A 24,726-nucleotide genomic window follows, 5' to 3' on the forward strand; every position below is an offset into this window, starting at 1 on the left:
GTTGAAAAGCCACTTACAAAATGAAAGCATACATTAAATACCAGACGTGAAAGTCTGTTCTGCTTGGGATCCGATGCCCTTCACAATCTCTCCAGCCAGCGCTTCCACGGCCGCGTCTGACCTGGAGACAGACAGGAAGAGAAGTGGTCGGAATACTCTCCCATGGTTTGTGTCAGAACGCAAAAAACACATTGAATTAATTTTACTCGATTCAGCAGCATGTGAAAAAGGTCTCAAGCTCATTGCCTTAACCAGAAGCCCTTGTCTGTCGCTGGCTTATCTGCTGTGCACACTTGTGAGACGCCGCAAATGATTTTGTCCTGTCAGGTGTGTGTACACTGTCCTGATGAGCGACAACGTGTTAAGAGTGTGACACTGGGAAGGAGGAGCAAAATAAACATCAGGCTTCTCCTCAAGCACACACTCGTCCACGTTTTCAGCTCCGTGCAAAGCTGTGTCCTCCACGGGGTTTTTTGACATTGTTAAAACCAACTTTTCCGTTATTGCGAAAATGTATTCTAAAGCGGAAAAAGCATGCAAGGCAATGATCTTCAGGCTTCCAGCAAGGACAAGAACCACATCCGCTCGTGTCTAGAAAATTGATACTTTAAACCTGTATGAGATACCAGAATTGAACTAGATTATTTAAATACATTAAGCATGTAGTGCATTAGCTTCTAGTCCAAAGTTATTCACAATGGCTGTTTACTTCATGAATATGGTAATTAGAGAGCAGTGCCAAGCGCAGACCTGCTTAAATAAGATAACAGAGCTGTCCACATATATTATTGATGCAAACACTGTGAATTTCACCCTAAATTACTAATTTAAAAACTTTAAATATTTCCCCAAATTAAAACCGAGAGAGGTAACCTGAACCTGCGCTAATTCAATTCCTTTAAGTGCCACTACAGAACGTGAATTATTTAAAAATCAAGTAGATATTTTTCTGAGGTGTACTTATCATTGTCTGTGCGATATGCCCTAAAGCAAGAAAACTAATTAGCACAACCGTTTCAGCATTATATATATATATATAAATGTATTACTCTACAACATGAAACCCATTTAACACATTTTACCAACATAATATACAGAAATGTCATGGATCATGAGTTCTATATTAAAAAGAGAGCCAGATCAGAATGCACATCTGTAATATATAACTACAATCAATGTGTTTAGATTTTATGTGCAAAGATTGCATTGCTTTTACAGACTTTTCTGGTAAAAACCTGAGAATCGGGCTTTTATTGTAGGGACAGGAACCCCCTTTTAGGTTTCTAACCTGATCTCGTGACGAAAGTCTACCCGTGGGAACCTTTCGCAAAACGCAAAATGCATATCACTGCAGTCTCCGACAGACATGAACACTAGAGGAAGTAAAACGGTGACAATCCCGTGACAAACTCACAATGAAAGGGTTTTTACGTCACGTTCACTTTAGTTCATGTTATCGGGTAGGTTTGAGGTGTAGTGCAGATGCTGCGTTATTTTAAGTCACAGTTATCTCACTATTCAACACCTATTTCAATTTGAACTGAATTGCTTTCTTGCAAAAAAAAAAAAAAAAAAAAAATATATATATATATATATATATATGTAATTCCCACATGCATGTTTTCGTCATGAGATCAGGCTTGATTTCACTTCATTTGTGATCCAAAGGTAAGTGAAAGTCTCTTTAAGGTAGTAAAAAAATTATATTTGAAGAAAATGGTTTATAAAACTAGTTACACATTAAAATAAAGGGCCCCGCTTTATATTAGGTTATAAAGTGTTAGAAGGTATTAAACAATCCTCTAATGACTACTAGTTGACATGTAGTTACTTACTGTTAGTAAAGTTGGACTATCCGAATAAAGTGCTGCCAAACTTTCTTGCATGCATCAAATACAGTCTGAAAGGCCACGCATTCGCCTTTAAATGTTAATTGTGAAAAGCACTAAAGTAAATAAATCGCACTTGAGGGAAAGTGGAAATCATTTTTCAGTTTGAGCATATCTTAAATCTCACTTTTAAAACTTTTTTCAAAAGGGCCTCCAGAGCGGAAAGCGCCGTGTTGTCATCATTAAGCTATGCATTGTTTTCAATAATTCGTCCCTGCTTTGCCAAGAACCTAATATTACTAAAGCTTTGCCTCCCAAGCTTGGCTGGGCAACTTCAAACGGATTCCTTCTCATTCCAGCAGAAGGAAGAGGAGGAGGAGGAGGAGGGGGGGTCACAATAGGTCTGTATCAAGAGGGTGAGGCCCGGGCTCCAGGGAACCTACGCCTCGACCGGGGGCCCGGATGAGGAGCCCGTGTCGGTTAACTCACCTAGTAGGCAGAGCGAGTTTCTGCAGCACGTGAACCAGGATCTGCCCTTCCGAAGAACCCCAACAGGAGCTGCCAACCGCGCTCATCTGTACGGGAAGAAGATGAAATGTACCTCAGGAAACGGTCTCGCAAGACGACGCGCTCTCGTACGATGTCAACCAGAAGCAGCGTGAAACCTATTTAGTCACTTTAACGCGCTCCACGAGCTCAGCTCTATCATAACAGGCTGAAAATAGCATGAATAGTAACCCGTGCGACACTCGAGTGCTTTGCCGCTGATTTGACGTGTCTGTTTTTAGAATTAGCGGCTCTCCGCACTTCAGCGTGACAGAGCCCATTACAATGTCATCTCGATGGCGTCTCACAGATGAGATGCTTCATCTGAGTGAATGAGGGTCAGTGAAAGCCCCCTCTGATGAACGGCGCAGGACAGACACTTCATCTTTTTAAGAGCTCTCGGTGAATCCTGCTCCTCACGCTGGCAGATGGATAACACACGCTGTGAAATCGGGAAGGCCGTTCGGGAACTTTTTCTGCTACAAATCTGCCTGCCATCTTTTGATATTAAAAATATATACTGTGTGTCAAACTAATAATAGACTTTAGTAAAATGACTAGACCATAAAACTTTAAATACAAGAACATAACATACATATATACACACACACACACACACACACACACACACATATATATATATATACATGTATATATGTATATATACATGTATATATGTATATATACATGTATATATATATATACATGTATATATGTATATATATATATATATATATATATATATATATATATATATATATATATATATATATATTTATATATATATATATATATACACACACACACACAGTACACGTCTCTCAGACAGGACAATAAAGATTAGTGAAGTACACGGTAAAGAGCACAGGTCAGGGATACACAGCCAGTCATCACTCTATACATCATCCAGGAAAACACCACGCAACTAAAACCAAAAACCTATGAAGAGATATGAAAGAAATACATATGAACGGAGTTGTTTCTTCCAAGTGGTCTTTAACGGACATCAAAAATGTTAACTGGAGCTTAACTACAGCTTGAAGTTTGATCTTCAGTTTTGCATATTTGATGTGCTCAGCGTATCAAAGTTTTTTTAATCTGAATAAAAACGAATTAAATCTGATTATTATATGAAGTGATCATGTCTCTTCTGAACACTTGGACTTAAATGCTTGATTTATATGAATTCCCTTTACAATGTCATTATGAACATTTTGGAGCATGAGCGTTTTTGTTTACGTGAACCTTTTTTTTTTTCTTTTTGTAGAGACGGAAACCTCATTTCATTAAACATATCTTCATTGCGAAAACGTCTGGTATGACATGAGGGTGAATAAATGCTGCCAAAATGTCATCATTTTTTCATTAAAAATCACATTTTCAGTTCGGTTAAATAATCAGGGTGTTCGTTTTGTACTGAGGCTGTGGCCCTGATTTGAATCGTAAGTTTTATGCAAGATAAATACTGCTTAGATTTTTTTGTTATATAATGAGATATTTACGTAATAAAAATGTGGCGCCCTTAAAAAGCTTCAAACTATTTTTTTTTAATAGTAGCTTGTCTTTAGTCTAAATTAGCAAGTGCCAAATCAGAGAATAAATTATGATAGTTAAAGGGATAGCTCAACCAAAAATAACGACTTCATTCAACAATTCAATTAACTTATGGGAATTTTTGGGTGAACTGTCCCTTTAATTACCATTATTCATCCAAAACCTAATTTGTTGAATATCATATTATCAAATGGCATATTGGTTCATTTTAAATGAACATTTTTTCTATATGTATACCAACTAATAGGAAAATTAGTTGGGCCGAAAATCAGCTAGCTCATTGGGGGATACAGTAAAAAGGTCATTTGGGAAACTGTACGCAGTGAAGTCACTACAGAGAAGCACACGGAGCCGAAAAACGGAGAACTATCATGTTTAGACACTACTCTGAAGATCCGGAACAGACTTGGATAAAGTGGCACTTCAGAAGTTTGCCTCGTTCTGTGTTCGTGTCTCACCCACTCTTTCATGCTGAGCCACATCTAAGCGAGGAGTCCACAGATTGTGACGCCGCGTTCAGAAAATGTTCCCTTTACTTCCAAAACAACCGGGCGAAACACACCGGGGGTGACAGCTCGTGCACAGAGGCGCTGTCTTAAAGAATAATCTGGCAAATCTCCTGTGACACTAAGGGACAAATTTGGTGATTTCTTTATTTTTTACGTTTCAAAGAAATCGGCGAGGAGAGGACCGTAATAAGAAGGGCGGTGGGATCTCCGTCGCGCTTTTGAAGAGCGTGATGTCTTGCGCTCGTGCTCTTTATCTCTGAAGTCATCGCCCTAGCCAGCCTGCCCATCTCAATATGCGCCCGCTACTAAGCAACAGGGTTGTGTGCCCGGCTGAACACGTCATTTCATCCTTAGTTCACTTCCTTCTCTCCCGATACGCAAGGGATTACATATTCACCCATTTAAAACGGACGTATCCAAATTCACGCTACATAATCACATGGTTAGCATCCCGACTGTTGTTAACTGACAGCTGCAGCTCTTCCAAGGGCAAGTATACCACAAGTGTGTATTTATTTGAAATAGTAGGACTAGCGATGCGTACGAGTTGTCTGAAGTTTTCTGTAACTGATTATGTAAACGACGACGGGTCATGATTGCATGTAACGCAACGTTCTGCTGAATTCAAAATTTAGCGACGGCTCTGCAAAAACACGAACACACACACGCTGGAAGCGTTCACTCGGAAGAGGGCACAAAAACAGCACAAAAATGAACGAAAGAAATCGTTGCAGCTTAAGAGAGGCTCTTTAAAAGGAACTGTTAAAAACCGAGGGACATTAAAACACGAAGCTGAGCCCAGTCAAGAAACCGCAAAAAAGACAATCCTTGACGTCTAAGTTCATCAGTACGTCGTCAGCCATGAATTGAGACAGAAGACTAATCTGATACAAAGACTCATTTTTTTAGTTAAGAAACATAGCATTGATCAAAGCATTAATGTTTGCCTCCAAAAGCATCTCTGGCTCTGGACACCTTTACCTAAATTCAGTTCTTCAGACCTACGTGCCACCAAGAAGCTTGCGTTCTGCAAATGAATGATGCATTACGAGATCTCTTTCACAGACTTTTTCATTTAACTTTTTCATCCAGCCCTTGTGGACTAACCTGCCAATCTTCAGGCTAAAAACACCTCTTTCATCTCTCTAAATCTAGTACTACCTTTACTAATGCTATCCGTTTTCTTTTTATTAAAACACACACATATTTGTGGTTTATGGGGACTCTCCATAGGCGTAATGGTTTTTATACTGTACAAACTGTATGTGCTATTGACCTACACCAACCCTATCCCTTGCAGGAAACTACAGGTATTTTTAGATTAAAATTTTTTTTTGTAAACCTTTTGGATTATGGGGACATTGGCAGTGTCCTAATTCACCACCTTACAATGTAAATGAATAATGCTGATGCAGATAACTGTAAAATTTACACCGTCAAGCTCTTTATGATGAAAATAGCACAATTATATTAAAAAGTTGTGACTTTCTAGGCGGATATGGCTAGGAACTATACTCTCATTGCGGCTTAATATGCAAGGAACTTTGCTGCCGTACCATGGCTTCAGAGAGCACAATGATTTCACGCAGCACCTGAAAATGCTGGGAACTCTTTTAAAGCATGTCATTTTTTTGGTCATTTTTGAACGAGATGCTAACGGTCTCATCAGATTCAATGGTCTATGCTAGTGCTACTGCCAGACCTGGACATTGGATAAATGGATTTGAAAATGGTAAAACTCAACTGTTTAACTCTAGGGGGGTTGAAAAACAAGGACCTTTTCAAAAATAGTGGTGTGTTCCTTTAAATGCATACCTCATTTTTACTCTCTCCTTCCTTCATTTTTAAAGTTAGACATAAACGCACTTAGTATTTCTCAATTTATTAATTATAAACATTATAAAGTTGAAGTCATTGAAAATGATAGTTTTGAGAATATGGTTGAAATCGCAAATAAGAGCCAGAGCCAATTATTCTTAAAATAATTATTGCAACAGTGGGAAATCCATCCATGCTGGCTATATAGGTCCAGGTTGCTAAAGACATGATATGTAAAAATGATTGGAGAATCATTCATGCATTTAATGGTTAATATGCAAGCAGCACAAAACGATGGTTTTCACAGCTGAGTTGATCAGTTGATTTTCAAATGGTCATTTTCAGTGTTTTTAAGAAAATATCTATGAACTTCCCATGTTGAAATAAATATACATCCCATGTCCCATGTTGTTTTTGGGTTTTATTTTAGGTCTTGATGTCGTTAAGAATGCATATTTGTGCTGTAAGTAACCTGTTTTTACAGCTCCTTTCTCAGGTGCTCAGTCAAAAACAGGTTGATTTTGGCCTGTCTAATTATTATTCTTGAGCCTCTCTTCTGACTGGCCTGTTTTGTTCTGAGTGACGCATGACCAGGCCAATCAAATATAACAATGCCACAATTATGTCACAGCACTATGGATGCAAAACCAATTGAAGACTGAGACGCAGAATCAGCTACATAAGGAGCTTAAAATATCATCTTCTTGTGATGTTAGGTGCCAGAATCAACATAATACCGCCTCAAAATGACAAATAACAAAAAAACTATGACAGCTGTGGTTAAACACAATAAAACAAGCAGACTGGACAGAAACAGTCATCAAAAACGCTTGAGTTTGCACACTTCTTATCAGAAAAGTTACAATAAAGTATTGTCTTTTGTTGTTATGTGCGCTTCTAAAGTTTTATTGCATCTCACGACTATCTCGTTATGAAATAATGTCTGTGTGCATGTGTGTAAAACAACAAACTGACAATTTCTATATAATCATGCGTTACTGTATATGGATTGTTGTGATTAGCTGGACTAGTGACTAGTTGTAACGTTATCTGGAATAGTAAAATTTGTTGATGAAATCTGCCCGATGAAACTGAAATACATACATCTTCATCATGACTAGATAGACAAGGTGAGTTTCTCCTTACTACACACGAGATCTTGTTCACCTCACAGTTACAATGCTGCCAGATCGTCCATCCGAGAGTGTACGGTTCAGCCGATCTGCATTTATCTGTTAAATTCTCTGGGCGTGCAAAGCAGAGAAAGGAGAGGTAACCTTTCCCAGTATGACGACGTAAAGGGAAGATACCAGATTGGGCCATCTTCATTTTCTCAAAAGTGAAGCAGGATACCCAGGGCTCGGTTTACACCTATCGCCATTTTTAGCCAATGGTGAACCATAGGCAGGGGACTTCATATTACGATAAAGACCTCATAAAGTGAAATTTACATGCCATGGGACCTTAAATAATTTATCATGAATTGGAATAAAACCCCAAACAAACCCCATGGTTCGTGCATTAGCCCCTAAAACCTGGCATGTGAAATGCTTTGAATGAGGCTTGTTTTAACATTATCTTTTCTTCTTGACACAATATTCCTTCTTTATACCACAGATGTTTTCCTCCTCCAGCCACAGTTTATATTATTATGTTTATTTATATATATATATATATATATATATATACATATATATATATATATATATATATATATATATATATATATATATACACATATATATATATATATATATATATATATATATATATATATATATATATATATATATATATATATATATATATATATATATATATATATATATATATATATATATATATATATAGTACAGACCAGCCGGAAACGAAGCTTTGTTCTGAGAAAATCTCTTCCTCCTGCCAGCAATTAATTTGAAAGAAGCCAGATGACTCACAAACAAGCTCTCCCTGGAAAGCCCTCAAATGTCCACCAGATAGAGGATGAGGTGAATGTTTTGGAACAGCCACCTAGAAGGAGCTACTTTAAATAGCTGCTGAAATTGTTTCTCAGCAGCTGATAGACTCACAGCCCCTCTGTGCAACTCAATGTGCCCAACATGCCCGGAGCAGTCTGACTCAATGCGAGACGTTATGTTGGCCTTCATTTCTCTGAGTTGGACACAGAATCTTGCAGCTCAGATGCAAAGGGTTGCAGTGTGACATGAACAATGCAAGCTGACAAGATATATTGAGTGAAAGACTGAAAAAGAGAGATGGAGGGAGTGAATCACGTTATATGTGTGAGATCTAAACTCTACTGATGGCTTCAATCACTTCAGCTTTTTATGGCTGTCATCAGATGCAGGCAATATTCAGTCAGGTCTAAAAGGTTATTCAGTTTGACAGCTATATGCAGCCTTAAATAAACGCCATTAACTTTAACTTAAATTAACTTTTTTAATTAAAAAGTTAAGCTCAACTGACAACAACATAAATGCTTATTTCAGTTTGTACACATTAAATTATAATGTGGATGTGTACAATATGTTAATGTTAACATTGTTTTAATGTGAAAAAATGACTTTCTCTGTCAAGTTATATCCAATTTGACCTTTTAGTTGCCATGATAATACAACTTCAACCCTAAAATGATTGTAAAAATAAGTATTTAAACACACACATGTGCATATGTACAATCATGGCCCTTGCCATTCCGTCAGAAAATGAAACCCATCTCTTAAATTTTTTTTCAGTTGCAAATGTTTTGAAATTGGAAAAAAAAAAAAAAAGAAAGAAAAAGAAAAGTCAAATCTGATGCAATTCCACACAGAACTCAAAAAATGCATTGGACACAATTTTTGTCCCCCATACGGAATATTTGGTAGCATCACCTTAAAAAATAACTGAAATCAATTGCTTCTTGTAACCATGAATGTAACCAGTTTCTTACACCTCTCAGATTCTTTTCTTTGAAGGCCTCACTTCTTTTTCTGTAAAGGGTGTCATAATGTCCTGAACCTCTATTTTTGTCTCATCTGTCCACAGTAAGTTCTCTTAGAAAGATGGCGGTTTTGTCACATAGGTTTTGGCAAACTCCAGTATTGCTTTTTTATGCAATTGTGTTAGCAGTGGTGTCCTTCTTGGTCTTCTACCACAGCTTTCCTTCTCATTCAGATGGCGACGGATGGTGTGAGCTGACATTGTTGTACCCTGTGTCTAAATACCACCTTAAATTTGTTTGGAAGTTAATCGGGGTTCTTTCGAACAATCCTTCATTGTCATAAATTTTGCTCTTCCGTGAACATCCAGAGAGGTTAGCTACAGTTCCAAGGGTCTGTAAATGTCTTGATGATATTGCACACAGTGCACCTCGGAACATTAAGATGTCTGAACAGATTAAAGAGTCATCACTGATCATCACTGCGCATCATGATTATTTCTTACGATTTTGACAAGGTGCCAATAGTCTATTTTTGAGTTTTGTGAGAAATTGTATTTGAATTTATGAATTTTAATATATGTTTCTTGTCTCTTACAACAGATTATTTTAAGGGTGTTTCTCATACATAATCTTATTGGGGCAAATATTATGGGGCATTTGACCTATTGGTAAGTCGCTCCACTTGAACGCAGACGAGCCAATGGCAGTCGAGTATCAATTGCGTGGAGAGTGGAACTCAGACATCTGTAGGTTTCAGTGCCATAGAGAAACATTGGAAGACCCAAAGCTTACATCGTTTTTATGGGGTTTATGCTTCAAAAAAGGAAAAAATTATGTATCTGGGGTACTTGTAACATTTCTTCCAGGTATCCTAAGAGGATGGGCAATATAATTCATTTGATTGAATTTCCTGAATCCGAACAAAACAGAGCATTCAATGTCCCTAAGCATTTAACCTCAATCCAAATGAAGACAAAAATGTTCAATTTCTGGTTGTCATGCACATTAAGTTACAATTCTCAAATTTCAACCTTTAAACTAGAGACAGTAATGTTAGTGAGTCAGTGCTTACAAACCTAAATGGCGGACTGTTTTTACATCTTGTACAATGAAGGTCTACACTGTCACTTTATGGTAAACACGTTAAATGTACATTAATTTAATCATACCCTGTTATACATGAATACTTCTCCGCTTGCAGTTATCCACTATATTTCTTTATAGATATTTTATAAATAACACCATGGATGAATATTTTATAAATAACTAAAGTATTTAATTCCCATTTAGTGGACTTCTGTGTCCAAAAATATGCAAAAACATAATTTAACAAGGTATTAACACTGTAGCTGTCATTGTCCAAGGTAGCAACAGTAACTAAGGGGGAGCGAGGCTTACCGACATGTCAATTACACATCAAATGTATGTGAAAAATGCATCTCACGTGACTGTCAACAAATTTTGTACCATATGTACGCAAAATTACCTGTGTGTCATATATTTGCTAAAATCTATTTTTGTGTTTCAACATCATATCTTGTTTTTATTTGGTATACTATTTATCTGCATTTTCATGATCCCGGGCTGAAATATATCTACAATGTATCTTGATTTATCAATTTTTAGATAAGCAAAATGACTTAAGGCATTTAGTCTTATTTAGTAAAACTATCTGCCAGTAAATTAACCTTAAAACAAGTATTTTACTTACCCCACTGGCAGACAGTTTTACTCGTTTTAAGCAAAATTCACTCAATTTAGTTGTTCCCTATGGAAACAATACTATTTTAAGATATTTTGCTTGCAAAAATCCAGTAAAAATATATTGATTTAAGAATTTTTGACTAGAAACAAGACAAAAATACGCCATTTTTTGTAGTGTAAATGCAAACCCAAACTTATAAGATGCTTCACATTTTCTTAAAATTGTTATTTCCATATTCTGCTTGAGTGTACCAGTGGGAAATATTAATGACATCCATACATTCCAGTAATAATCCAATGAGATTTTTGTGTGAACACAACAGATGGTATAGCCTCTACAGAGCTTTGATATCAACATCATTGAGTCAGTGTGGGATAACAAGAAAAGACAGAAGCAACTGGGATGGCCTAAATCCACAGAACAACTGTAACAACATCTCCAAGAACAACCGACCTGCTCTAACTAGCTTAAAAACTGTATCTTTGTGCTACTCAACTTACATAGAAAATTCACCCATCTCCAAAACTCAAGTACAGTCATTGAGAAGCACACTTTAACTGAACTTAGGATGAGCCTTCTTACGTAGATAGATTTTTAACATTGATAAGAAAACATCACAAAAACAAACGTTTTCTCTTCAACTCCCTCCTCCGAACCTAAACAAGCTCTGTTGTGCATTTAATATGCAAGCAGTTTCCTAGTTTCCCCACTTCAAAGGCTGACATGGAACAGTACACCCAAGTCCTTGTAATTACCAACTGAATTAACATGCCTATTAGCATATTAGTATAACAGATTCTCAGATGGGGTCTTAAGGGAGACTCCAATGTTCCTTACACTCACGCGCTCAAGTGCATGACCCGCCATTCTGTTAAGAGGACAAGATAAGAGGATGTGGAGATGAACCCAATCAATCCACAACCCACAAACACGGAAAAAAAAAAAAAATGCACACACTTTCATCGGTGGCTGCATAATCATGTAAGACGCACAGATGAGCTTTAATACAATTTTGCACATTGTCTTCATATAATACCTAACTTGCTCGAAAAATATTGGTCACTATGAGAAGATAAACAGTTTGAGGCGGTTTTGAATAATGCGTGGGTAAGCATAAATGGGTATCATCTGCTAAAAGCGCATTCTGAATGTACGGCTGTGCTGTGAGACAAGAAGCAAATGTTGTTTGAAATGGTCTGAAAGAAAAAAGCATGCTGAATATAATTCAAACTACGTTTTCTTCTGGTTTGTAATGTGCAGGTTCAGTATTTTCTTACAAAGTGGCTATGGTAAAGCTATACTGTGTTCTTCGCTATGCACTATGATAATGAATGATTACCATATTCATGCACCATGCTATTTACAAGGTAATCCAAGGTATTCAAAGAAAATGTCTGTTTCATGGTACTTTTTGTGTATATTCCACACAAAACTATTTTTTTCCATTACACGTACATAAGTTGAGAACCAGGGTAAAAGTACAAGCCCCCCGAAATTGCTCTAAAAACTTCAAGCCTTTGCTACAGTGATTTTGTACTGACTGCAGCTAAACATGGAGTGGTTCAGAACAAAGAGTTCAACAACCTTGTACTTATTTTTCTGTATCTTTCCTTTCGCAGGCTCTCTTTCTTTCTGACATCGGAAATTATTATGTGGACTACAGAGGAGAACAGTAGAAGAAATCACGATGACTCAAAGGCTACATTCAATTACATAAAGTTTCTTTTCTTCAGTCAGACTTCTTTTAAGGTATAAAAACCTAGCAGATGAGGTGAGGGCAAAGAAAAAAAGGAAGAGAAAAATCAGACTCTTACAACACTTCAGAATCAGACACTGCATATGCAACTCATGACTTATAATAGATAAGTATTCAACTCCTAGATATGTATTAGCTGTCCTAAGTCAAACGATTTGAAATATTATTAGCAAAAAATGGTACAGTTTTAGCTTTTAATTACCATTTGTGGTAAAACAACAGTAAATACTGAAATACTGAGGTATGTATCTCTGATAGTAGATGGGTTCTATGTCTTAATTACATTTAATGAACTTGACATTTCTAGACCTGCTGATGTCTTAGGCTGAAAGCTGCGCTTGAACAGAACACTGGAGAGAATGGCAAAGCTTAATGCGATTTCAATGTAAACCTGTATTTTTCCAAGAACCTTGTAGAGAAACCTTGTAGAAAAAGGCAGAAATGCAAGTAAGAAGCTTTCTAGTTGACCTCGCTTTAAGAACTTATTGTGCTAACATCTTCCAAATGAAATGGTTTTGCTTGTTTTCTTGTAGAGATTACATTTTTAAATGCAAATGTGTATGAATAGGCACAAATTTTGTTTAATCTTTTACCCTGCTGCAGTCTATTGGCCCAAACTCTTGTTCATTAACTTTCTTTAACATACCTATCCACGTTCCACGTAATAGGCTGATCAGTCTTAGTCTCTGCTGACTCATAAACAGCATGCACCGCACTCTGGTCACTCAGAACATACTGTTCCCATTCTAAACCAATGTTTTGTGTGGCCTAGGCGTGAAATGGAGCCCTCTTCCTCTTTACCCTTTGTACTGTTCTTTGAAAACCCCTTCATCGTGTGCTGGATCTATTTCTGATATTATAGAGGCAATTAGTAAGGTCTTTGATGGCTTGATAAAAATGAGCATGCATAGATTTTACAGCGCTGCAATTAATGAATACTAATTAAAAGGCCTTTGTTGATGGCCGGGGTGAGAGATGGATGAGTGAGCTTGATTTTTCTTGCTTTAATTGAAAGCCTTTGTCACTTGCCCACTCGCGTGTGAATAAGTGCTCTCTGTCACTCTCAAAAAAAGGAGAACAATGTAAATTAATTTGCATCATTTGCATAAATATAAAGCTTTCTGCATAGGTGGTGAAAGCAGTCGGATTCATAAAATAACCAACTGTCACTCACAAGTTTGTCTGATTGAATAATCCACACTCGCACTGGTTTACGTCAAACCAGCTTTGGTTCATCACGTTTTCATCCTATTGGATGTTCTGAAGACAGCAGAGTGTCGATCAGTCTTGCTGTAAGGTGCAAGAACCAGAAGGAAAGATTGTGCAGAATATGACATTCATGTGTAGTCTTGTACCTCCTAATGTAACTAGTGTGTTAGAACCTTATGAATTAGAATGTTTAGAATCTAGGCTGATCTATTATCAATTTGATCAATTAAAAGAGAACATTTTGTAGCGAATGCAGTTTGTAAAGTTTTTAGTACAGTGGATTAGCTTCATTTACTCAATTTTACAGGTAGTCTAAGCCTCAGATGGCACATTCACACACTGCCCATATTCCTTTTACTAAATGCCTAAAGCACTTCGTGTTCACAAGGTACCAACGTTATGAGCACTTTTGAGGAATTTACCAAAGTTATTGGAATCAAGTCACAGGCATCACATAAACCTTGTTTTGAGAAGCTTAGTACTAGGCTAAAATTGCATATGTCTTTCTAGTGTTCTCTTTGATACTTCCAACCCTTGTTTGCACACATTCAATGCGATATCGAAGTAAACAATCTACGTATGGTTGATCACATTACCCATCAGTCAGTCTGTCTTTTCCTGACCATGTGGGACTTGGCCAGAATAAACTGTACTAAAGTTGTTGGAATAAGGTCTGGCTAATTGACACAAAATGCTAGGCATCATGGTTCATCCATTCTCCACATCGCTTGTTCTCTGTAGAGCGTCTATCCCAGCATGTCAGCCTGAAACCACTGATGAATGGTGGTTCTATAACATAACTCCAAATTTGACATTGCTATCAATGTGAAATCTTGTCTTATTGCTGGCTTTCACCCTCCTATAGACGAAGCCTGTAAGTCCTGGCTGTTGATCAAGGATCTTTGCTATTTGTACTCTAATATTTTTACCACATTAAACACCGTCACAATGGAAGAGACTACCTCAAACTCCACAAAAAGACACACCGGAGCTGGCACTGAGCGAAACCTCAGGCAGTAAAAACTTTTTATGCAACTGTGCAGCATGCAGCGTGCCAGCACTCAAATCCCAAAGCGTGTGCTGTTTCTGGAGCTGATAATTGTGTGAGATAATGCAGATCTATGCTGATAACAGGAAGCTGGAGAGCATTGTTTTTTTTTGCTGCAGACACCATGCAGAGAAGATAGTAAAGATGGGATAGAGGACAGATAAAAATGGATAGAGAGAGGGGGAGCGATAGAGAAAGAATAAATTTTGCCTTGGCTTTGCTGTGGTGGTGGAAATGGAACATGACATTGTCAATGCTCTACCCTACATTGCCAAAGTAGGACAAGGTCAACAAGGAACAATAATACAATTGTTGTCATCCATGGGAACACATTAATATTATACTAGAGAAAGACCTGGAGCTTTTCTGTAACAGCTGCATGAGCTTTACGTTGACATTTTATTGATTTAGTAGGCACTTTTATCCAAAGTTTACCAAAATACAAAGTCCAGTCGTAAACTCCAGTCATGAATTTGATATAGGTAGCTTGATGTTGATAGGCAGTAGAGTATGACATGAACAGTTTTTAAATTAACGAAGACTTCATTATTTGATTAACCATTGTTTTTGATCAAGAAAGCCAGCTTATATGTCATTGCATAGGATTCCAGCCTAAGAGTTTTACAACATATTCAGACATATTCGGTCTAATTGGCCTTATATTGCAAATTAAAGGGAAAAGTGATAGGACAAAATGATTGATTGAATTATTTGGCCAAGTGAAGCAGAGCATTTCAAGAAGAGGAGGGGGCCCAACACTGAACCCTGAGGCACCCCGGTGGTTAGGTGATGTAACTTAGACACCCTTCACCTTCAGGAAACCTTGAAAGATCTGCCTGTGGGGTAGTGCAGGTTTAACATAAACATGAAGGGCACTAGTAATATATAAAGCATTACAGAAATGCACCAATAATTGCACAGGAGAATTCTGTCAATCACTGAAAAGTCACTCCTTCTTCCTGTTCCCAACCTCATTGATAATTCAGCTCACATCTTCGTCTGTGACCAGTAGCGCGGTACCAAGCCCTGACGGTTCATCTTTCGAAAACAAGTTTTGCCCATGGAGGAGTGTGCAAATGTGTGTTTGCGAGCGCAGGCCGGTGGCCCGAGGCACCATACCTGGGTCAATACTCTTTCATGCTGCAGCTGGGCTGAGCGACGAGGCCATTGTTGCTACTGTCATGCTGTGAGGGGTTCCAGTCTGCAGGGGTGGCCACAGCAGAGCTAATGAGCACGCCTCTGAGTCCCAGGAGTGGGAGCTTGCCGTGCAAAAAGTGTGTGCATGTGTTTGTGTGTGAGCGAACGTCTGCTAGCACCACTGTCCTGCTCCTTCCTCTGCATTATTCATGCACTCAATACACACTGCCACATTCTGCTATCCTGAGAGCATCGTGTGATGTGTATCTCAGGGAATGTCTCACTACCTTCGTCCCTTCTCTGTCTCTCGCTGTCTCCTAGTTTGCCCCTTTCGTTGTCACTGACGACTCGGTGAACTGATTGAGAATGTAGAACAGCAGTCACACTTGTGTCCTTGTGGTCCAGGGCTCGCCACAGCGGGGAAGGCGAGAATCATAATGATGAGAATCGTGTTTTTTTGGCTTTTTGCCATTTTATATTGACAGGATAGTGGAGAAGCGGCACAAAACGGAATCTGCAAATGATGCAGATTTGAATGTGGGCTGGCCACAGGAGAACCATGGTCCAATATGATAGAGCATGCAGTCTAACCGCTAGGTCATGGCTCGGGGGAGAATCCTTTTTAAAAGGCGACGTCTTTTTGGTCCATAAATCTGGCTCCGGCTACTTTTCAGTGCAAGTCTATGGGATTTTTTCCCCATGCATTTTATTGTCTTCCAGAGAAAAAAAAATCTCTTTTCCACAACTGAGTTAACACTTGTGCCTGTATCACAAGCACTAATAATGATGCTTCCTTTACCATCCACTGCTAATCAGGACTTTGTGCTTAATGAAACTAATTGGCTATAATGCAGGAAGTCAGGGAAAGTCTAAATGAAAAGACTCAAACTCCTACAGATTCACAAATAAAGCAGCAATATCAAAAAGCAGGAGGTTATGGAGGAACAAACAGTGTCGTTTGCCTGTGAGAAGGAAGCTAATTACTCATGCTCAATGTGGATCAGAGCAGAGCAGTATTCTCTAGAGACTAAATCATTAGGTAGAATCAGACATGACAATAAAATACCACGCATACAGCAACACATCAGAGGAATGCCAGAAGAGAGTATATATGTGTGTGTGTGTGTGTGTGTGTGTGTGTGTGTGTGTGTGCAAAAACCCTGACGGGTGATTTATCTCCAGTAGTCTCGGAAGGCTGACAGCGGATGAGGGCAGTAATGTGACCAGGTCATTTCATTCCATTAGCACTTCGGTTACAGAGCCCGTGTGTAATTAGGACAGGGACAGCAAGTCATGAATCAAAGAGGACGATTCAAAACACACCAACAACAGATATGCTTCAGTGCATACAAACACACACATGCATAAATCCCCAGGGCTGCTACCCCCTCTCCTTTCAGTCGCCAATGGACTTGAGATAGACAAGCATCATAGCAAAAGCCTTAGTTTGGATGGGGTTAGTTTTCCCTGAGGATATAAAGTACATTTGATTTTTGCAAGTGTACTTTTTTTATTTCACTTCCGCCCAAATCGAGCACATCTGTAGTGTTCTAATACAATCTTGGTAAGGCAAAAAAAATACAGAAAGTTTTCCAGCAAAATCAGGGTCCTCTGAAAAACTAATCCTATCTGAACAGAAATGTCTGTGATTTCAGAATGTTTTTTTCCCTTACAGTTTGACCTTTGTCGAATAATGTAACTAAAGTACACTTTCTTGTTGTGCTGCCTGGTGTACTTTTATTACAGCTACAGACCTTTTTGTCAGCTTTTTGGGTAAAATAAATTTTTTTCAGTACGGTTACTGCTTGTACCTCATCTGATGCATGAAAAAGAAGCATATTAATAAAGAGAGTCTAAGAACGGCCATCAGGTATGAACTTAATTTCTGATCTTAAGTACAAATGTACAAAATATTTTAAATGTATCATGTTTTATTTACATGATGTGCTCATAAAACCTTATCCAGACAGTATTCTTTAGCAATGCTTAAAGAAAACCTGGACGCACTCTAAAAGAAGTGTCTTTAATCAGTATGTATGGAACATTTAAACATGAATAACTAAGTAATGCTAACTAGGGATGGTTCCCTGAAGTGCGATCAAGTGACTGATCATAGCAACGCAAATATATATATATTTTTTAATATTCAGATTAGCTGAATATTCACAAAAAGATTCATTGACCGGCGGTCCGAGAATCATAACACCAAAAGTGCCATCTTACCTGACAAACAAATTAGATTATTTAATTAGAAATTAGGTTATCTTCGGTGGACTCAAAAAAAAAAAAAAGAAAAAAAAAGATGTTTTGACATCTTTCTGTGGTTGAAGTAAAATGCGCTATGATGTTCATTCCTGCTTATTTTGTGCTTAAAGTCAACATGAAAAGACGACCAGTTCACATGTGCCTCTTGAACTGAGGCAATACAGCGATCTGCCATGACAAAAAAATGGTATTAATTGCTTGTATTTCTTATAAAAGACAATTTTTAAAGCTGAGACCTTGTTTCAAAGCAGAAGTAACCTGCTCTGTCTTTCCTGTCTGTGTGTGGTCAGTTTCCTATTCGCTCTGCAATTAATTATTATCGTGTGACAACATGGCGTGTACTGTGAGAGCGCATGGATTGTTGGACATTGCAACATTAACTAAGGAAAACAGGTTTTTGAGAAAGGTCAATAACGTGTCATTTAGGTGTTTCCCTGCGATCCTTGCAAGTTTTGGGATAACAAATGTAGCCGCACTGTATACAGTGACTTTCAATTTGGGGCAGGAATAGACCTGTTTTTGCACACAAATCAGCTAGATGAACCACAGCTGATGGAATGAACCGCAATAGAATGTATCTTGAGATAAACGTTGAACTATTTTTAACTATTTCTCCACTAATAAATGTGACACAGATGGTCAGTGAATAAACATGAAGACGCAATGCGATAGTGAAAGATGTTCATCTAACACATTTGTACACAGTCCAGCAATAAGAAAATTGGCTTGGATGGAACTTGCTCCATCAACCTTCATCTCAAGGTCCACAGAATCAGCAGTTGAGCAGCAGTCATAATAACCAAAATATACATTCACAGCCATTTGTTCAGTTAACAGTGGGAATGAGGAAGCGGCCAGCATCTTTTCTAAATGCACTCTATTATCAATAGAGAAGCACCAGTCAATCTCATGAGTTGTTCAACATAAATGAGACACTATACATATAGGTTTAAGCGCTTACAAACACACAGTCCTCTTTACCACACAATAACAAAACAAACGAAAAACATTATTTACATCTCCCTCTAAATCCAGGATGAGAGATACAGAGACAGGCGGAGACGGTAAGAAACAGACAGATAAAAAGAGAGACGTGTTAAAACAACCGAAGTGTTGTGATCTGGCTCGATGACACTAATGAGGCCTATAATAGCTCTTGATGGAGGGAGAAGATCCTGGGGGGCAGAAACGGGGGAGGATGAGCAACGAAGAGACGGAGAGAGAGAGAGAAAGTGAGGCTCCACATAAGCATATAAAACACAAAACACTGAAGCACACATTACAGATTGCAGATGATGAAATAAGGGGGAAAAAATGGTTGGTGATTACACAAAGAAAGAAAGAGCGAGAACGATGGGGAAAAAGTAGATGGGTGTGACAGATCAGTAGAACACTTAAAGTTGTTCAGAATAAAAAGTGATCTGCGCAGACAACTTTCAGGGAGACAGTGGTCTATTTAACTAGCCAATCGAATTTACATTATGATAATGAAGTGGGAAAGCAGTTTCTAGATGTGATCTGATTACCTTTAATACATTTTCTACTGTTTACTGTGGTTTAATTAGGAATGGTGTGGTATTACAGAATAAAAAAATGCAGATACCACTGACATTTATTCACTTTCCAGTCATATAAGCTGTTATATTTTTGGCTGTATTTGGCAGGCAAAAAGGTCCATTGTCTATTGTCAATAATATGAAATGAAATGTATGAAACAACATATACAAACAAGAAGGTTACTAAAAAGCTCAACATTCTTCCAATTTTTCGAGTACTTTGTATATTAAAATGATTTCTAGTTGTTTAAAATTCATTTGACATCATATGAATAAATGAAATATATATATAATATACGAATATCTAAAAAAACGGTTATTCGAAATTGCAACAATATTTAACAATTACTGTTCTACTGTGTTTTTGATCAAATTAATGCAGCCTTGGTGACCATAAGAAACTTCGGCAACACTTTGTTTTAAGGTCTAATTCTCGTGATTAACAAACTAATAACTACAACTTTTGCCTCAAACTACTAATTTGTTAAAATGTTGTAAGGTAGTCTGAATATGTTAATAGGCATAAAGCAAGTAGTTAATAGTGAGGATGGACCCCTATACTAAAGTGTTACTGAAATGTCTTTTAAAAATATGTTTAACCAACCCCATCCTTCTAAAGAGCAAAGTACTGATTTTATATATGTTAGGCACAAATATTCAATTCCCCTTCGCTAATTCACACAAAACCACACTTTTTTTAAGGCATGTGACCTCAGTATAAAAACACTTGAGTTTGTGAGAGATAATGTGTTGAAGAGCTATCAGCCCAGGGCCACCACTCTTGAAATCATAATGATATTTAAGATCTTTGTTAATGTCCTTATTCACAAACAAAAGTATGCTGGAAGCTGATGGAATGAAAGTAGAAAATCTGTATTTTAATTGCAGTCATGGAGTTCATCCTCCTGTAGAACTGTGTAATTGTGTGAGAGCGAGATGCTGTACTGATGTCTCTCTGACACCATCTTTCCAACAGAGACCAGCAACACGAGTTTAACTAAAGAACATTTCTTTCTCTGTCTAGACTGTATTTCACATCTGAAGCTCAGAGCAGCTTGAGGTTTGTTTGCATTCTGAGAAACAGATCAAGTTCTTATTTGGAGGGGAAAAACTGATGCAATCAATGAAGGATGATACCAACATGACAGACAAACACGTTTGCCAGTGTGGCATCACTCCAGTGCATTGATTGTTTTGCAAACTTTCTAATCTCAGCGTTCCCACAAATTTCAACCATTAATTTGCATTTGTTTGTGATGACTGAATTTAGATTTTATCAGAAACCTAGAGTTTTTCAGTTATTATTGATCCTTATTCATTTCAATAACAGTTCTCAAATGTTATTTACATAGATAGCTAGACTAATGTTATTCATAATTAAGTAGTATTTTAATAGAAACGTTCTGTACCATTAGTAACACGAGGCAAAATAAGTTTTGACAGATTGAAATTTACAGCCTTTTTAAGTTTAGGTTTCTACTGGATCATTTAGGGCATTGGTCTCAAACTCAATTCCTGGAGGACCACAGCTCTGCATAGTTTAGCTCCAACCAGCTCCAAATTATACCTGCTTGGAGGTTTCTAGTGATCTTAAAGACCTCGATTAGTTGGATCAGGTGTGTTTGATTAGGGTTGGAGGAAAACTGTGCAAAGCTGTGGCCCTCCAGGAACTGAGTTTGAGACAAAGCATTAAGAAGAGTATAGATAAACATTGTATAGATTAATTACTAAGTCTCTAGTGTGAACAATCTAATTTAAGTATGAACTTACGAATTGCTGGCGCAAACTTACTCTAGAGCTGGGTTTGAGACTTTACACCCGTGTGATCTTCTGTCAACATCTTCTGCTACTAGTCCATTGCTCTGATTTTATGAAAATTAAATAGTAGATCTTCAGACCACGGTGACAACAGTTTATGCAATTCAAGTTGAGTAGTCAAACTTGGAAAAGAATTAGACAAAGAGCATGCCAAAATGACTTTGAGGCTGCATTTTCACGATGCTTTAGCTTTTTCAAACCAAATTTGATGCATGTTATGACAACAATGACCTGAGGGTATATGAGTTTTGGCACCTATTGGTCAATATATATAAACAACTAACATTTTTGGGGTAACACTTATATAAGTAACACTTGTTAAAGGAACAGTTCACCCCAAAATTAAAATGACCCCATATTTGACTCACCACCTAGCCATCCTAGCTGTATATAACTTCTTTCAAATGAACAAAATTTTTTGTTTAACCTATCCTAACCTATCCTGACTCTTCCAAGCTTGGTAATGTTGGATATTTCTATTTTTTAAATTAGAACTCATATCACTGACTTCTGGCAATGGGCGTATGCAAGAGAGTTGAGATCCGGCTTCTTGGTTGACTTCTGACTTGACGTATGACATAAGCTGCATATGTACCTATAGTGAAATTCTTCTATTTTTAACTTCTCCATTTCAACTTCACTCGTTACCAGCATTTAGTATTGCCACTGAGTCAGAAGTCAGCCAAGAAGCCGGGACTCGACTAGCTTGCGAACGTGCATTCGATCGTTGCAGGAAGTCAGTGATTTGAGTTTTAAATAATTTTAAAAATAGAAATATTTTTGTTACAAAAACCCATCGAATTAAACCAAAAGATTCAGACTGTGTTCATCTGAAAAAAAAATAAACAGTCATATACACATCTGATGGTTCGGTGGTTAATAGATTATGGAGTCATTTTGATTTTTGGGGGAATTATTTTTTAACTATTAACTTTTCCTTCAATAAATTCTTAATTTTCTGCTTATTAATAGTTAGTAAGGTTGTTGTTAAGTTTAGGTATTAGGCGTGTAGAATAAGTCCATGTAGAATAAGGCATTAATATGTGCTTAATTATCACTATACAACGGCTAATATTTCAGCAATACGCATGCTGATAAGCAATTAAGAGGTGAAACCGTACAATAAAGTGTTATCGTCTGATGTTCCCTGCCAATTGCATAAACGGTGAAATTTAGCTCAACAAGCAAACTCACACATAAAAGAAACATTGCAATTTATAGAAATCTTCCAGTGTAAATTCTCTGATATTTCCAGCTTTTCCACCATGACGATAGGAGCCCTGGTTGCCATAATTAACTTTGCTGTTTCAGCAAAAAAAAAAAAGCACAGCAATTTTCACCACAGAAGCTCATAGGAATCTGTGTTTATTTTTCATATGAGTGCTTGAGTGTCCCTGAAGTGTCAGTTTGAGTTTGTGGCTGGGCAGTGTGTGAGTGATTTGTTTGGATGAGGTCACTCTCTTCTCTCTGGAGTCTGTCAAAGCCAACAGCTCCTCTCCAAATATCTGCAGTGTTTGAGCACAGATGAAGTCATCAGAACACTGATGACTCAACCACAGGCTGGGCAAGGGGCACATATTATAAACACACGCATATTCCCGGTATACAGAGGATACATATATACTGTATTTGCACATTATACCAGATCAACATATTTTCCACCAAAACATGTTTATCCCGCGTGTTTATGCCGCAATATAAAAAAGAATAGTATTTTCAGGACCTCAGAGAGTGACCACAACAATAAATACTCATGCAAGGTCAAGATAAAAATTCATAAAAAATAAGATATGAAATAATATTTGTATAAACAGTTTGAGGTCTGGGTTAAAAGTCTTTATTTTACCACTGGGAACTGATTGGTCTTTATATGACATAAAATAAGCATGCATAATAAAGCCAGTCAAAGAATATCATCACATTGTTATGAAAGTTCATGTGGAACACTGATGAATCATTCATGATAAAATCAGGAAAGTATGAAGACATCAAGAAGTATTTATTAAAAAAGTAAATGGAGTCAATTTTGGTTTCATGTTGACTTTGTACAGTGCAAATGAAATAATCACATCTTGGCATGATTATGGAAATCTCTGCCTTGTAAATTATAAAATAAATGTTATTCGTTAATAGATGCAAATTGTTGAAAACATGGATAACGACAGGGATTAATCCTGATTGAGAAATCAGTCATTCTCAGGGTCTCACCCATCATAAATGAACTGAATGATCAATGACACGCTGACTTTCACACAGTCAGTGCTAGTGTGATGAATGTAAACATCCCTGCTGTGTTATTTTCATCCAGACTGATGATTTATTTTTTTGTCCTTGCTGATGCTGGACAGTCCCCCTAATCAACAAATACATGCAGATGAGAGGATCAGGACAGGGTTAGAACTGAATTAAACAGCCTGTTTTCGCCACGTTATCTTTAACGCTTCAGTATGTATATGACCAGAAATAATTGGATACATCCAATATTAATACCTAATATGACATAAAAATGAAAAGAGAGAGGAAATCAAAAGTCATGAGGGTCTAGATATGGCTGTAGCCAACCACTCAGTGACCCAGAATGCCACACTGCACAGGAAACACAGTTCATGCCCTCCTGCTACACAGACTATCTAATATTAAAGAGAACGTTCGATTTGCCACACACGGGCACATCACATATTGACTTGACACACTGACTCTGACAGCACCAGAATTTAAAATAAATAAAATAATAAAAAAATCTCAGCTTGTTCTTCCTACAGAGCTTCCTACAGAGTCACACAGAAAGTTCAGCTCAAAAACAGTTTTCCTTCATATATGATAACGTATTACTCTCTGATATCATTCGAACTGCTGCGCTACTAAATAATAATAAATAATAGTGCAATTAAAACACGCGACGAAATAAAATCTAAAAATATTACACGAAGTTTTGAGCAGTGAAGGGTAGTGCTTGTCGTTTCTCGTTTCTCTGATCACAAATGCAGACGTGGTGTTATGTTTACGAGACACGATGCAACATTATGCGTAAAAAAGACAGTTCTAAGTCATCA

General features: G+C 37.5%; 1 protein-coding gene across 3 annotated transcripts in view; it reads right to left on the bottom strand.

Annotated features, from left to right (window-relative positions):
• Positions 1 to 33: 33 nt before the first annotated feature.
• ulk4 (unc-51 like kinase 4) overlaps positions 34 to 24,726 on the bottom strand; it is a 136,488-nt gene continuing 111,795 nt past the window's right edge. For 2 of the 3 annotated variants that reach the window (XM_043260592.1, XM_043260591.1), the window contains exons 36-37: positions 2,319 to 2,404; positions 34 to 121 (exon numbers count right to left, since the gene is read on the bottom strand). In XM_043260592.1, the coding sequence (XP_043116527.1) occupies positions 34 to 121; positions 2,319 to 2,404 (174 nt within the window). Of the gene's footprint in view, positions 122 to 2,318; positions 2,405 to 23,906; positions 24,027 to 24,726 lie in introns of those variants that run through there. The other variant, XM_043260593.1, reaches the window with a different exon arrangement.

The sequence above is a fragment of the Puntigrus tetrazona genome, chromosome 16 (genome assembly GCF_018831695.1).
Source record: "Puntigrus tetrazona isolate hp1 chromosome 16, ASM1883169v1, whole genome shotgun sequence".
Taxonomy (NCBI): Eukaryota; Metazoa; Chordata; class Actinopteri; order Cypriniformes; family Cyprinidae; genus Puntigrus; species Puntigrus tetrazona.